We start from the raw sequence: 15,000 nt of genomic DNA, 5'->3' as shown, positions 1-15,000 counted from the left end.
ATAATTACAACAATAATAACAATAATAATAATAATAATAATAATAATAATAATAATAATAATAATAATAATAATAATAATAATAATAATAATAATAATAATAATAATAATAATAATAATAATAATAATAATAATAATAATAATAATAATAATAATAATAATAATAATAATAATAATAATAATAATAATAATAATAATAATAATAATAATAATAATAATAATAATAATAATAATAATAATAATAATAATAATAATAATAATAATAATAATAATAATAATAATAATAATAATAATAATAATAATAATAATAATAATAATAATAATAATAATAATAATAATAATAATAATAATAATAACAATAATAATAAAAATGATAATTACAACAATAATAACAATAATAATAAAAATGATATTTACAACAATAATAACAATATTAATAAAAATGATAATTACAACAATAATAAAAATAATAATAATAATAATAATAATAATAATAATAATAATAATAATAATAATAATAATAATAATAATAATAATAATAATAATAATAATAATAATAATAATAATAATAATAATAATAATAATAATAATAATAATAATAATAATAATAATAATAATAATAATAATAAAAATAATAATGACTGTATTGTTTCCAGTCAGTGATACAAAAATAACTTGAAAATATTGTGCATTTAGTGCGTTACCATTGGCGATATATTTGTTTATCGCTACCTTTATTATTCATAGACCAAACACATTTTCGTCTATCATATTTCTTCTGTTGTGATGAAAGACTAAATCACCATTGTTAATTTTGAACGAATGTGACAGTCTTCGAGATATGATTAGTACTAGCAGCTACTATTCCATTTTCAAAGAGGAGCGAGAACGTTCACTGGCGTATATTCAGTAATTTCATTTTTATAAGAGCAAGGCCTGCTGTTGGCATTTGTAAATACGCATGCACAACTGCACTTCAAACATTAGGGTAGGATTTTAATGTATTCATAATAATCCAAGTTTATGATACATCATACTACACTCTACATGTTATCTGTATAAATTAGATTAATATGTATATGGACACAGAATGATAAAGCCAACGAAAAGGGAGATATCAATATGGTGATCCATTAACAGTTCAAACCTGCCTGGCAGTGCAACGTAATATAAATAATTGTTTTGGATACTTACGCACTCCTCGCCATAAAAACCTGTCGAATATGCGACGCGTGAACCTCATTGTTTCTTTGATTTTTTTTTTTCGGGAAAAATCTGACTTATGGCGAGCATTGCCAAATCATTCATGCCAAATCCTGCTCACCCTGTATATCATCTATCTGACACATTGGCACAATGGTATAGTAGGTTATACTGAAAGAGTATTCAATACACGGCCAGGAGAGTCTTTATATCGGCCTTTTCCAGTTTTCTCTTTTTCTCGCAATAGAGGTTCAATCCGCTAGAAAAAAAAAAAAAAAAATCTTGAAAAGTAGATGAAAATGTATGTTCCTATTCAAATGAATATAGATCTAAACCGATAGGTAGACAGATCAACATACAGATAGATGAAGAGATAGAGTTTGAAAGTTACAAGAACTGGAAAGGTCCAATATGTAAAGAGCTTTTCCTTCAGCTGTCAGAACCTTGCTGTCACCCGACCACTTCCTCATGATGAATCTGGTGCCTCAAGACGCCCCTCACCCTCTCTACAGTGGTCAGTTTACTGAACTCCGTAAACATTTCCTTCTCGACCACATGCTTGCTGTATCAATTGACTCCAATGACCCGAGGATGACGTCACCTGGTGGACTTCCTGCAAGCACTCTGGCGGCGAATGACGTTGTATTTCGAAAGGACAGCCAAGGTGAGTTATAACTGGTGAAGTGCAGAAAAAATTAGGATATTCTCATGGTGTTTTCGACGAATAAATGACTAGTATTCACGGTTTACTTCTGTATAAAAAAATACATCTGCCTTGTTTAACCTTGAAAGACTGTTATCTATGGAGACAAATGTACCAATCAATGGCTACATTTCCTAATGCTATTTCTAAAACTATGTTTCGCTCATGATGATTGTAGACATACTTAAGATAATGATTCATCATAACATTTAATCTAACGTAAACATTTATTTAAGTAATATTTTCCTTACCATTTATTTGTTAAGATTAATGGTTATCATAACTATCACCATTGCCATAACGATTTTATACATCTGTAAACACAATATATATATGTATATATATATATATATGTATATCAGAAGCAACTGCTATACCATTTGTAACCTGGAGCGGTATCCTTAAGAGGTTAAAAAGATATTGTTAACATTCTTGTCTCTGATTCAGAAATATGTTAATTTCTTCCTGAGATGAAATGAGCAGCCATGCCTTTTTAAAAGTGTAATTCAAGATTCTTTTAGAATAAAATTAAAACAGATTAAATCACTGTTTTAATGATAATTCGATATGTTATTTCTCTCGCAGGTAAAATCACCGTGAATGACAATCCCGTGAAGGAGGTACAGACGCTGTCCGATGGCACCGTGATTTATGAGCTCGATAACATCCTGTTTAATTACCAACAACGGATTCAAGAAGCATTCGAGAAACTTTTGGCAGAAGAAGCATCAAATTACCCTTTGGGTAGGTGAAGAGAGAGAGAGAAAGAGAGAGAGAGAGGGAGGGAGAGAGAGAGAGGGAGAGAGAGAGAGAGAGAGAGAGAGAGACAGAGAGAAAGAGAGAGAGAGAGAGATAATGGGATAAACACACACACACACACACACACACACATACACACACACGCACACACACACACACACACACACACACACACACATATATATATATATATATATATATATTTATATATATACACACATACATCTGTATATATAGATATATACATATATATATACATATATATATATATATAATGTATAAATATTCATATATATACATAAATATGTATATATATATGTATATATATATATATATACATACACATAAGTGTGTGTGTGTGTGTGTGTGTGTGTGTGTGTGTGTGTGTGTGTGTGTGTGTGTGTGTGTGTGTGTATGTGTGTGTGTGTGTGTGTGCAGGAAAGGAAGATATAGAGATAAAGGGAGAGGAAGAGAAAGAAGAAGTTGAAATGGAAGTGGAAGTGGATGAGGATGGAGAAGAGATGGAGGAAAAGAAAAGCGAAAAGGAAAAGGAAAAGGTAGAGTTAGAAAGAGAGAGAGATATGTAGATAGATAAGTAGATATAGATATATAGATAGATAAATAGATATAGATATATAGATAGATAAATAGATATAGATATATAGATTGATAAGGTAGAGTTAGAGAGAGTAGGACTCTCCCCTGACTATCTCTATATATCTAGGTAGAGTTCAAATTCAAAATTCAGATTCAAAATCAAAATACTTTATTCCAATAGTTACAATAGTTATTCTTAATACAAAAAAAAAGTGATTTTACAGTACGTGTAAATATAAGATACACATAGAATTAATGACAGTACATATAAGTCATGCCTTTTCTTATATTTTGAATCCTGATGTAATTTGTGATTTAAGAGATGTTCTTTTAATTTATTTTTGAATGTATTAGAGTTTCTGATATTTCTGATATTATTTGGTAATTTGTTCCAAATCATAGGCCCACGTGTTAGTGTCTGCCGTGCCCCAATATCTGCACGTGATCTTTTGAAGTGTAGAGAATTTGCCTGCCTTGTTTGGACACAGGTTGTGTAACCTACGGTTGGAAGGATTAATAGCCCCTTCATGGATTATTTTGTGAATTAGTACGCAAGTGTCATAGTTACAGTTGTTTTGAACTCTTTAGCCAATTTAGTTTGTTTATGAGTGGGGTAATGTGGTCATACTTATTTACGTTACCAAACGCTGCTCTCGCAGCAAAGTTCTGTAATTTTTGGATTTTCTGAATTTGACCTTTGTTGTGTCCCAGATGTTAGAACAATAATTAATTATTGTGAGAACTAGTGTTTGAATAACGGATATCCTGGTTTCAGCAAGGATCTTGTTTTTTATGAGGCTTAAGTAAATTAGTGTGCCCATTACTTTCCTATGGAAGTTGTCGACATGGTTCTCAAATGTCATGAATCTGTCAATGTGTTCAAAATTTATGGTGCTGTTTACAGGAATTTTGGCGATATTTTGGCGACTACCTATGAAGATACATTGGGTCTTTTTATTAGTTCACCTAAGTTGTTGACTGAATCAATGTAGAGAAATTGTGAATCATCGGCGTACTGAACAAGAAGGCAATTTTGGGCTATGGCAGATAAGACATTTACGAATATTGTTCATAGGATTGGGCCTAATATAGATCCATGTGGAACACCGAAAGATACTATCTGTTTTGTTGATATTTTCTCGTGAATTTTGACTGATTGGCTTCTGTTACTTAGATACCTTGTGAACTAGTATGTATCGATGTTGTGATATATTAATTTACTGAGGAGGATTTCGTGGTTGACACTGTCAAAGGCTTGGATAAATCGCACAGTGTAAGCAAGTTTATTTGATTGTTGTCAATGTTCTCATAAATCTTATTAGTGATCTGTAATAATGCTGTTTCAGTAGACAACTTACTTCTGAATCCATGTTGTGATTTGGATAGTAGGTCATTTGTCTCCAAAAATATTGTCAATTGGTCTACTACGATTTTTTTTCGAGAACTTTAGACAGTATATGGTAATAGGGCGATAGTTATTAACTTCGTCTGTGTCTCCGGATTTGAAAACTGGTGTTATTATGCCATGTTTCTAAAGCGATGGGAAATCACCATTGACTAGAGATGTGTTAATGATAACCGTTAGATAATAAGCCATTGTAGGTAGACTCTAATAAACCGAAAAGCAGTGCCATCTGCTCCCACAGCATTAGTTTCACGCAGGTGTTTTATTGTTAAGATTACTGTTTCTATTTTTACAGGCTGTGGCCTGAAAGTATTGGCTAATGGCCTTATCCTACCTGTATTTTGCTGAGATATGGAAGCGTCTGTTTGTTTGTTTGTAAGATGTCCAATTGTAGCGAATAAATCGTTAAATTAATTTGCACTAATTCTGGTATTAAATAATCTCTGTGATGGTTTTCGTTTGGTACAAGTGGTTGAACTATTTCCCATATCTTTTTTTACAGTTTGTTAATTTATTTCGAAAATAATCAGGTTTGGTTCCTTGTTTAAGTGATTTGACATTTTTCTTTTTTTGTTTATAATTTTCCTGGAGTTCCATATTGTGTCTGTCATTTTTGAGAGCTTTTTGAACGCTCTTTCTGTCTGTTATTGCTCTCTTGATGTCGTTTGTTATCCATGGAGCAGGAGAACGCCTAACAGTTTTTGTAACAAATGGAGCGATGGCGTCTATGCTGTCATTGATCACTTCCGTAAAGACATTTACCTATTTGTCTACATTATCTGTTTGCAAAATTTCTAAAAGAGTTGATTCCTTGGCAATTCATCGCTGGCATAATGACTGAGAGTCGTAGTTGGTTAATTCTCGGAAACTTTTTTTTTGACTGGTGGTCGTTTTGATTTCTTTAAATTAAGCGTCACCGTTATGAGTTCATGATCGGCAACATGGGATGACGTTTGTATGGAGAATGTCAGTTGTTTGTTATTATTGATGTCTGTTCTGTTTGTTATTAGTGACGAAGTGTTTTATGTGACCCTTGTAGGTTTGTTGACTATTTGTTCCAATTTGTTTTTCTTAATTATCTTAAGTAATTTTGCATTAGGCTTATTTAAATCATCATTTGAATCACCCAGGATGAAAAGAGGTTTCTTTTTAATTAACATTTCTCTAAAAAAAAAAATCTGTATAATCAAAAGATTCAGAGGAACCATGGGGATGCCTATAGGCTGCGCCTACAATGAATGGCGGAAGCATATTGCATTGTACGTTAACTCATATATCCTCTACATCTGTACTCCTTGCAGTTGTAGCGCATATCTCATTTGTGTTGAGAGTATCTCGTACATATATGCAGACTCCTCCCCACGTCCTGCATCGCATCTATAAACATTGAAATTTGGTATTTTGATGAAAGTGCTTGACATATCTTGGTGAAGCTACGTTTCACTTACACACAACATATCAAGATTTCTCTCCATATGAGCATTTTTGTAACATCAAAATGTCTAAGGAGAGATTGTGCCTTAATATGATCTATTTTTTGCATGTGTGGTCTGACCGTCGGTCTTGCTGACCGCGGTGCCTTGTCAAACCCTCTGATCACAGTTGTACTTGATTCTGTTTAGGAACACTTTGGCATTCCTTGGGAAGGCATCTGAGTCTAAGTCAAGTCCTATTAAGGCCTTTGGTGTTTGTCGTTCCTCTCCTGTTTTTATCCTTTGTTTCTTTGAAACGACTGTGATGAAACCTTCATCTTCAGCATCAACTGTTCTCTCTGCGTGGTTGTTAATCACAACTGTCGGCATTAATGGAGGTGGGGGGTGCAGTGGGAGGGGGGATTTCAGGCACCTGGTGATGGGTTGCACTACTCTACTGGCGATCAGGGGCAAGTTCCTTCTAATTGTTTTACTTCTTATTTTGATTTTTTCTAGGCGTTACTTGTGTGCCTGCCTCGGTTTTCTTGTTGGCTGGCGGGCTGTTCAAGGACTGCTTAAATGTTCTGGTCCTTGGGGAGGCTGGCGAGTCAGCAAGGGCGCACGCCTGCTCACTCACTGCGAGCGGGGAGAGAGGGGAGATGGGCGGGAGGGGAAGGGACCTGGGAGGGTCACTGGTCACGGCAGGGAGAGTGTGGAGGGGGATTCCTGGTTGGAGGTAGATGGCATTCTGAGAAGGGGAGGAGATGCGATTGGGAAGGATTGATTGGAGAATTGGTTAAGGGCGGAGGGAGAAAGAGAGAGAGAGAGAGAGAGAGAGAGAGAGAGAGAGAGAGAGAGAGAGAGAGAGAGAGAGAGAGAGAGAGAGATACGAAAGGGAAAAAAATAGAAAGGACAAATGAAGGGTGGTGGGAACATGTTTCAACCTCACCCAGTGTCTCCTTTCCTTGAGTTCTCAGATTTCTTTCAGTGCTGTTGATATCGATGCTGACATTATGATTATTTTGATTTTATAAAGATATTAAATACAATTTTATACTAACATAGATTTGTTTCTCTCGACAGGAGCTCCCCCCTTTTAGGTGGATGATCATAATTGAAGATCCCTGATGCAGAATGAAACAAATATTACATTGTTTGATTACATTTGCTTATAGATTTTGTACCCTCAACATAATTCACTTATATTTGTTACGCGGTTTCATGGTTGTGATAAAAATAATAAAATTGATAAATGTAATAAATGGTATATATGCTGTATATTCTGTGTTCACGTGTTAATCTGATGGTTTGAGGCAACATTGGACTGTTTTTTTCCTCTAGCGAAAAACACACTAACAGACCAGGTGACTGGAGACGCTTATGGAGTCTGTCCTAGGTTAAGGAAGTGTATTTTGTACAGTATGCCACATTCTTCATTGTAAGAATTATATCTTACCATGCATTACTAATTTAACTTTCAAGGCATTCTTTCTGTCATTAAATATTAATGAAAGTGCAAAGATTTTCGTTTCACCTTTCGGCACGGGCAACGCTGGAAGAATTGCCTTAAAGTTCAAGCTTTTACTCAGCGACAAAGCCTAAAAGAACTGAAAAAAATCTTACTCTTCTACTCTCAAAAAAGTTTACTCAGGAAGACAACTCGTCAGCTCGTTCGCGCCCTGCCTGCGCCGTCCACTGCCAGCGTGGACACAGCCTTAACCCCTTGCCGACGGATACGACGGGTAGACACGTGCTTTGCCCACTGTTAGTACTTGTTTGATTGTTTATACACATAGATGGCTATACTTGTACTAAGTCACCAATGAGCCAGTTAGGAGTACTGCCCGTCTCGCCCGTTCACCCTTTTCTTTGATTTACGAAATATTTTACATTATCTTATTTTGCTGTTACTAATATTAAAAAACATTATAGTAATTATAATGTTTATAATAAAAATAACACCATCGATATCCATAGCACTAGTAAAAAACACGTTTTTCCCGCCAATTCAAATCACGTATGGTCACAAGGTCTACTAATTGACTCCTTTGTGGCTAAGCACTAGCAGAGCCATCTATGAGCAGACATTTCACAAAAAATATAGAAAATGGGCACAGCATTTTCCCCATTTTTTGTTCATTTTCCCCGACGGCATTGGGTTAAACTTGAAGGCTCCAGTTCCCTTGAAAGCAATTTGCCACGGCCTAGTCCAGCTATATATATAAAAACCATTACTATGCCATTAGGCATTATTGTCTATGGGAAACTCCTGACAGAACACCCTAGAATCCTACCCCCATAATACGAGATCATCTTTTATAAATGGCTAACTTCAAAGATATATTGCCTTAAAACCCATTCGCCCCATGTGGCAAGAATACATGCCATGCTCACTGTAATGCACTTTTATTTATTGTATTTACACATAGATGGCCCTACAAGTTCTAAATCACCAAATAGCCAGTTATTAGAAACTACCTATCTCACCTGTTTACCCTTCCCTTTCACTTTAAGAAAGGGTCTTTTGTATCATTTCATTGTCTAAAATATTTTAATGACAAATCAATAATCATAACATCAATAACAATAATAACAGTATCGACAACAATGGTATTAATTTTCCCGCCAATTCAAGGAATGGGGAAATCAGGATTGGTAACTAGGGCCTACTGATAGACTTCTTGCCGGCTGAGCTCATGTGGAGCCATCTGTAGGTAACAAAATTCACTAAAAACAACAGGGGGCCGAACATAAATCCGGGGGGAATGGGTTAAAGATTATCGTATATTATATATTTCTATAAGTCATCAAACTTTCAAGTTTTACATGAATACATGAAGCGACCCCGTATTATTCTAGAAGCAATTTTAGCTACGGCCAGAGCTATAAAAGTGTGATTTAGGGGGGGAAATCTGAAGGGCGTCGGCATTGGGGAAAGGGGCGGGGGCAAGCCAGACCTTGAGGGGGGTAATCAGAGTCTTGGGGGGCAACTGCACCCCAGCCCCCGCAAATGCACAAACACACACACACACACACACACACACACACACACATATATATATATATACACATATATATACACACATATGTTTTCATTTTATCATTATCATCATTATCATTATTATTATTACTATCATTATCACTATTATCATCATTATTATCATCATCATCATCATGGTAATGACGATTATAATACTTATGATAATAGTAATGATAATAATATCAATGATGATAACAATAATAATAGTAATGATAATAGTGTTAATGATAATAATGATAATAATAATGATGATGGTAATGAACAGTAACAGCAACAACAATAACAACGACAACAATAATAATAATAATAATAATAATAATAATGATAATATAATATTAACAACAACTGTAGTGGATAATCAAAACTCCGTAGAGTTTGAGATGTTAGTTTGGTAGTGTGTTACCCAACTACAGGTAATCTCCAATGGGTTTGGCGTATTTTGAGTGATGACTCTCAGGTGATATTGAAAAGGATCCCGTAGTCACAATAGAAGAACAATTAAATAATATCACTGGCTGACTAAAAAGGCAGCATACAAAGAGCATCCTTATTATACATTTATTACGCACAAATCTTTCTGAACATAACCAATATATACAACAATACACCAGAGGCAACCCGCCACACCTCGAGAAGCACCAGTCAGCCAGCTAAAAATCCAACGATCTGTCACCACACGAGATAAAAGCCTCTCTCTCTCTGACCGACCTGGCTTGACCTTTTATACTGGCGCTTGGTGAGGTTTTACCCATAATGCATTTGATTAAATAGTGTATGGTAAGTTTAAAATAATCTTAAAAATACATAGAATAAAAGGAACAATAAAACTATACAAAAATGAGCACGTAAAAGAAGTGAATGACAGAAAAGTATGAAACGTGAAAGAAGGGATCCGTGAGGGAAAACGGGAAACACGAAGAGAGAAACAGAGCTAAGGTGAATAAGTCGAAGGAAAAGGGCAAGAATAAGGCAAGGTAAGTATGGAACATAAGGTAAGTAGTGTACAAGTAGTGTTACGTATAGTAGAAGTAGTGTAGAGGTAGATGTAGATCACGGACCAATGGAAAAGGTAAGTCAAAGGGGTATAAAAACACAGGATTATTCTTATAAAAAACTACAACATATAAAGATAGGAAAATAGGAAAACCACGTCATCTTGCAGGGCAGAGGTGTCCGTAGATTCTCTATAGATTACCGTAATCGTCAGGGGAACAGGCGGCCCAGAAGCCTGCGGGAAGACCCGCCTGGAGCCAGGGAAATGATATCAGGTACGGATTATACGTATAATATCAATATGAGGAAAGCGCGCAGAATCAGTGTAAATATACAAGATGCAGCACAGATATGTAATGCTGTACAAGAAATATGCAAACTAAAGGGCTTCATCAAACACAAATTTGGCCAATCAGCTAATCATAGGGTGTGATGGGGGGCAAGAAAATAATTACGTTTCTCTCATGGAATATACGTGGTGTCAACCGTAGAATTAATGACCGCCCCTAGAATTAGAGGGTACCACTCCTATACGAACACAGGGATGACAGGCCTATTGACTTATGTCAGTGACACCATACCGCATAAGTTGGTGCAGAAGTCTGATGACAATAATGTGCAATATCAGCATTTACACATTCGAACAGCCTCTGGGTTTTTCTCTCTGTACAATGTATACGCAAGGTGTAGAAAGTTTCAAACTGATTCACTGCCCAACTTTCAGAATCACGGCACAATATTCATGGGGGATTTTAATGCTAGGCATTATACATTTGTAGACAGTCAATGCAATGAAAATGGCGAAGAGTTCCGAAATTTTGTGAACAATAGATCTATGACCGTATATGATACAGACAGGGAAACTCACGTGGCGGGGGGCAAGCTAGATTATGTAATAGGAAGGGATCTTGTGCATGGAAACGTCAGAAGCATGCTTGCAACAGAGCTAATCAGTGACCACTTTGCAATAGTAACGAGATAAGCTGTTGATAATAGTCCATCTGCAAAAACAAATAGGCTTAGAATTTCTATTCCTCCTTACCTTGAGCACCACTTTAAATCACGTATTTATGACTGGTATAACGATTACACAGTAACGAGTGTTGATAAATTCTCCATGGACATGATGAAAGTGGTCACTGATTACTACAACACCTGGGTCTGTCCAAAGAAAACCTTAAAGAGCAACAATTCACAACGCCTAAAACAACCTAAGTGGGTCAATGTCCCTACACTATTAATGGGAACAAAAGCGAGTTCAGGAGCTTTGTGATATCTACAAGCAGGACAATACACGTGACAATCTTATTCAGTTTCTTAAGGATAACAGAAATCTACGGGATTTAAAAACTCATTTCAGAAAAGAACACTTTGAACAGTTCCTACAAAGCATTAACAATAACACCTCAATGTCTGAGGTCTGGAAAAAAATAATCGACTCTCAGGCAAAAGAACTAACACCCCGCAGTTCCATAGTCCTCTTGCACAAGCAGACATGCTCCTTAGTCAATGGGCTGGACCGTCCAAATTGAGCTCACTTCCCACAAATATTCAGAACCACCTTAGTCAGTCTAAAATTGCACGTAAATTTGCCATTGAGATTGGATGTTCTGAGACAGACCCTTCAGACTTTGCTGAGATTACTGAGTGGGAGCTGAACAATGCACTGTTCAAAGGAAAAGCGTCTGCACCAGGTGAAGGTGGAATTACCTATAGTGTCCTCCGCCTTATAGCTCAGGTACCTGGTAATCCCCTTTTGCACCTGTGCAGGTTGAGTTTGTCACAAGGTATTCTGCCTGGCCTCTGGACGCGCAGTCTAATCATCCCTATACCGAAACCAAACACTGATAAATACCGCCCAATCTCACTAACCTCATGTGTATGCAAAGTTCTAGAAAGGATAATTTTGAACAGACTCAGGTACAGGTTGCAAGGTAAATTATCTCACAGACTGTACGGATTCATAACGGGACGTAGCACACAACATTGCTTTGCAGAGTACTACTCAAACTCTAATCCAGGGAAGCACACTGTTTTTCTTGACCGTAAGTCAGTTTTTGACATTGCAAATAGATAAATTATCCTAGAACAATTATTAAGCTTTGGCATCCGGGGTAAATTATTGAGCTGGATTAGAATGTATTTTTCGAACAGATCGGCAAGTGTCTTGTTCAGGGGAGTGAGAAGTTCCACCACACAATCTTTTGAACTTGGGACGCCACAGGGAGGAGTTCTCAGCCCAATGTTGTTCAATGTCCTCATGCACAAGCTGGTGGCAGATATTCCACTTGGGGATGGTGAATCCATTATATGCTATGCTGATGACATATGTGTCAAAGCATCATCACAAGAGAGGATGCAAATAATTCTCGACAAACTCACAACTAGGGCTCATGAGTGTGGATTAGTCATCTCCACTGAGAAAACAATGGCTCTCAATCCATGTATCATACCCCTACCCACTTTTCGCATAGGTGACCAAGAGCTTGACATGTGTCATAAATATAAATATCTAGGGGTGAACATAAATGATGCAGACCTTATACTTTCCCTGAAAAAGAGACTCTGGGAGAAACTGAAACCGTTGAGAGTTCTTGTTGGAAGAGAACATGGCATCAATGTTAAGATCGCTAGACTGTTTTACCTGGCTTTTATAAAATCAGTTGTAGACTACCATGTACTGCACTTGTTGCAGTGTAAGGAATCAGAAATAAATAGCTTGGAGGTAGTGCAAAATGAAGCCATGAGGATTATCCTCGGCGCCCCGAGAACAGCAAGGATAGTAAACATGAGGTCGGAACTTAACCTAACATCCATCTCTGATAGAATAATATTTATTTCCACTATATTTGGGGTCAAAGCTCTGAGGGAACCCTTGTATCTTTCAGACTTCCAAAAACAAATGCAGCATAAAATCACGCAAGCAGACGTGACTAATCACACACACGCACGCCCTCTTATACACAAAATCTCCATGAACATTACAAAGCTCAATGTCCCAATTGGTAAAATACCACAGGGTCGATCCATTCCACCATGGAAAAAATCAAAATTGATCGTGCACCTTACGTGTCTACCACAAAAAAAAAAAAAAAAAAAAACTGTGTACATAACTGCGTTTTACAACAAATTGCATTAGCAACGGTGAAGGAACAAACAGAGTCTATGGGCGATGATGTATACGAGTGTTACGTTGACGGATCCGTACAGTCTGGATACAAAGCTGGTTATGCTTGTACTGTATACAAAAATGGCTTACTAAAACATCAAGTTAATATGAGAATGCAAAATTGGGCCAGCACTACACAAACGGAGCTGGCAGGTATACTCCTTGCAACGGAATTCGTAATGTCTCGGGGCTCTGGAGTAGTTTTCTGTGACTCTCAGAGTGCTCTTCGGAGACTAAATTCTTTCAAAGCAAGTGGCGATGAGGAAATTGTGAGTTGCATTAAGCGTAACGTAACTTGTGCAATAGAGCGCAATTTTAACATTCAATTGGTATGGATACCATCTCATGTTGGCATAAGCAAGCACGACCACGTCGACATATTGGCGAAGGAAGCCTGTAGCAAAGATACTGTGAACATAGATCTTGGGATGCCTCTTGCTAGGGTTGCACATATATTGAAAAGTTCTCATAAGGAAGAACTAGTAGATCTGACGAACACTCAAAGGCCTGAAAGCTGTACCATAAGGCACTACGATCAGTATAGAGATAGCAAGCCCTCCTATGGGTAGCACCGAAGTCAAACCAGACAATGTAACGTGGTTATTGCCAGAATACTTTTAGGTTACAGAATGTATTGGCAACTGCACGGTGCAAGAAGTGCAGATGAATCTAAATGTAGACTGTGTAACGAAGAAGACAAGCGAACGCTTGAGCATTATATCTCGGAATGTCATGTGATACAGCCTTTCAGACCAGATCCTAAATTTACTATGTAAAACTGCCGTAAACAAAAAAACACAGTGTTATGTAAACACGGCAAGATCATATCAACGTATTATTTTTGTATGATGTATGACATGTTTCTATATTACCATGTACAATTATAGTAGTCACAGACTACTGTACTGTGTCAGATGCATATAAAACTGTAATCATGATTGCCCACGCCTGAGCAGATAGCCAGGGTGGTAAATAAACTTACTTAACTTAACTTAACTTAATTCACTACAACAACAATCATAATAATAATAATAATAATAATAATAATAATAATGATAATAATAATAATCATAATGATAGTAATAGCAGAAGCAATATTATTGTCATATAAGTTCTGCGAAACACTTTTTGTGTTTTGAACAATGGTAATGTCGAAAAAATAATAATCATGTATTGTGAAAAACTTTTATTTTCTCAATTCCAGTGCAAGGAATTCTAGGCATATGTCAGATAACAGCGGTTATATTAAATGTCTGATTAAACGTGTCAACATGATATGTGAAAAAGTAACAGAATAATTTTGATCTGTCAGACCTATACATAAAACAAGGTTGTAAATAATCTGCTGACTCTGCTTTTAAGTTTAACCAGTACTAATCACACAGAAGAAAATATTATCTGTTTATACAGGAATCCTGCACGTTATTATTTTCTTGATTTTCTTACATTATGCAAAAGTACCTGGCAGGAGTAATTAAGTGATTAAATAAAAACAAAAACAAATATGACAAGGTACTGAAATGTATATACATATTTATAACCCAAGTAAGATAACGAAAAACTGATTTTTCCATCTCCGTTATCTCCCCTTTTCCTACTTTCCTTCGTGATTTTTCTGTTTGGATACCTTTTGCTTATCTTGTAGGGATTTTGTTCGGTATGTGTGTGTGTGTGTGTGTGTGTGTGTGTGTATGTGTGTGTGTGTGTGTGTGTGTGTGTG

General features: G+C 36.1%; 2 protein-coding genes across 2 annotated transcripts in view; one reads left to right on the top strand and one right to left on the bottom strand.

The window, feature by feature from the left end:
- The window catches only part of LOC125027628, a 14,350-nt gene extending 6,756 nt beyond the window's left edge, over positions 1-7,594 (top strand). Inside the window, exons 3-5 of the mRNA XM_047616796.1 lie at positions 1,636-1,866; positions 2,491-2,649; positions 7,162-7,594. Coding sequence (XP_047472752.1) covers positions 1,671-1,866; positions 2,491-2,649; positions 7,162-7,178 — 372 coding nt within the window. The 5' untranslated portion in view covers positions 1,636-1,670 and the 3' untranslated portion in view covers positions 7,179-7,594. The remainder of the gene's footprint in view (positions 1-1,635; positions 1,867-2,490; positions 2,650-7,161) is intronic.
- A 6,859-nt stretch (positions 7,595-14,453) lies between these two features.
- LOC125027369 overlaps positions 14,454-15,000 on the bottom strand; it is a 2,799-nt gene continuing 2,252 nt past the window's right edge. Inside the window, exon 4 of the mRNA XM_047616417.1 lies at positions 14,454-15,000. This exon is cut by the window's right edge and continues 220 nt beyond it. The gene's annotated coding sequence lies outside the window, so the exon portion shown is untranslated.

This window comes from Penaeus chinensis, chromosome 7 (genome assembly GCF_019202785.1).
Source record: "Penaeus chinensis breed Huanghai No. 1 chromosome 7, ASM1920278v2, whole genome shotgun sequence".
NCBI lineage: Eukaryota > Metazoa > Arthropoda > Malacostraca > Decapoda > Penaeidae > Penaeus > Penaeus chinensis.
The sequence above is the reverse complement of the archived record's forward strand: the minus strand, read 5'-3'. Positions and strand labels throughout refer to the sequence as shown.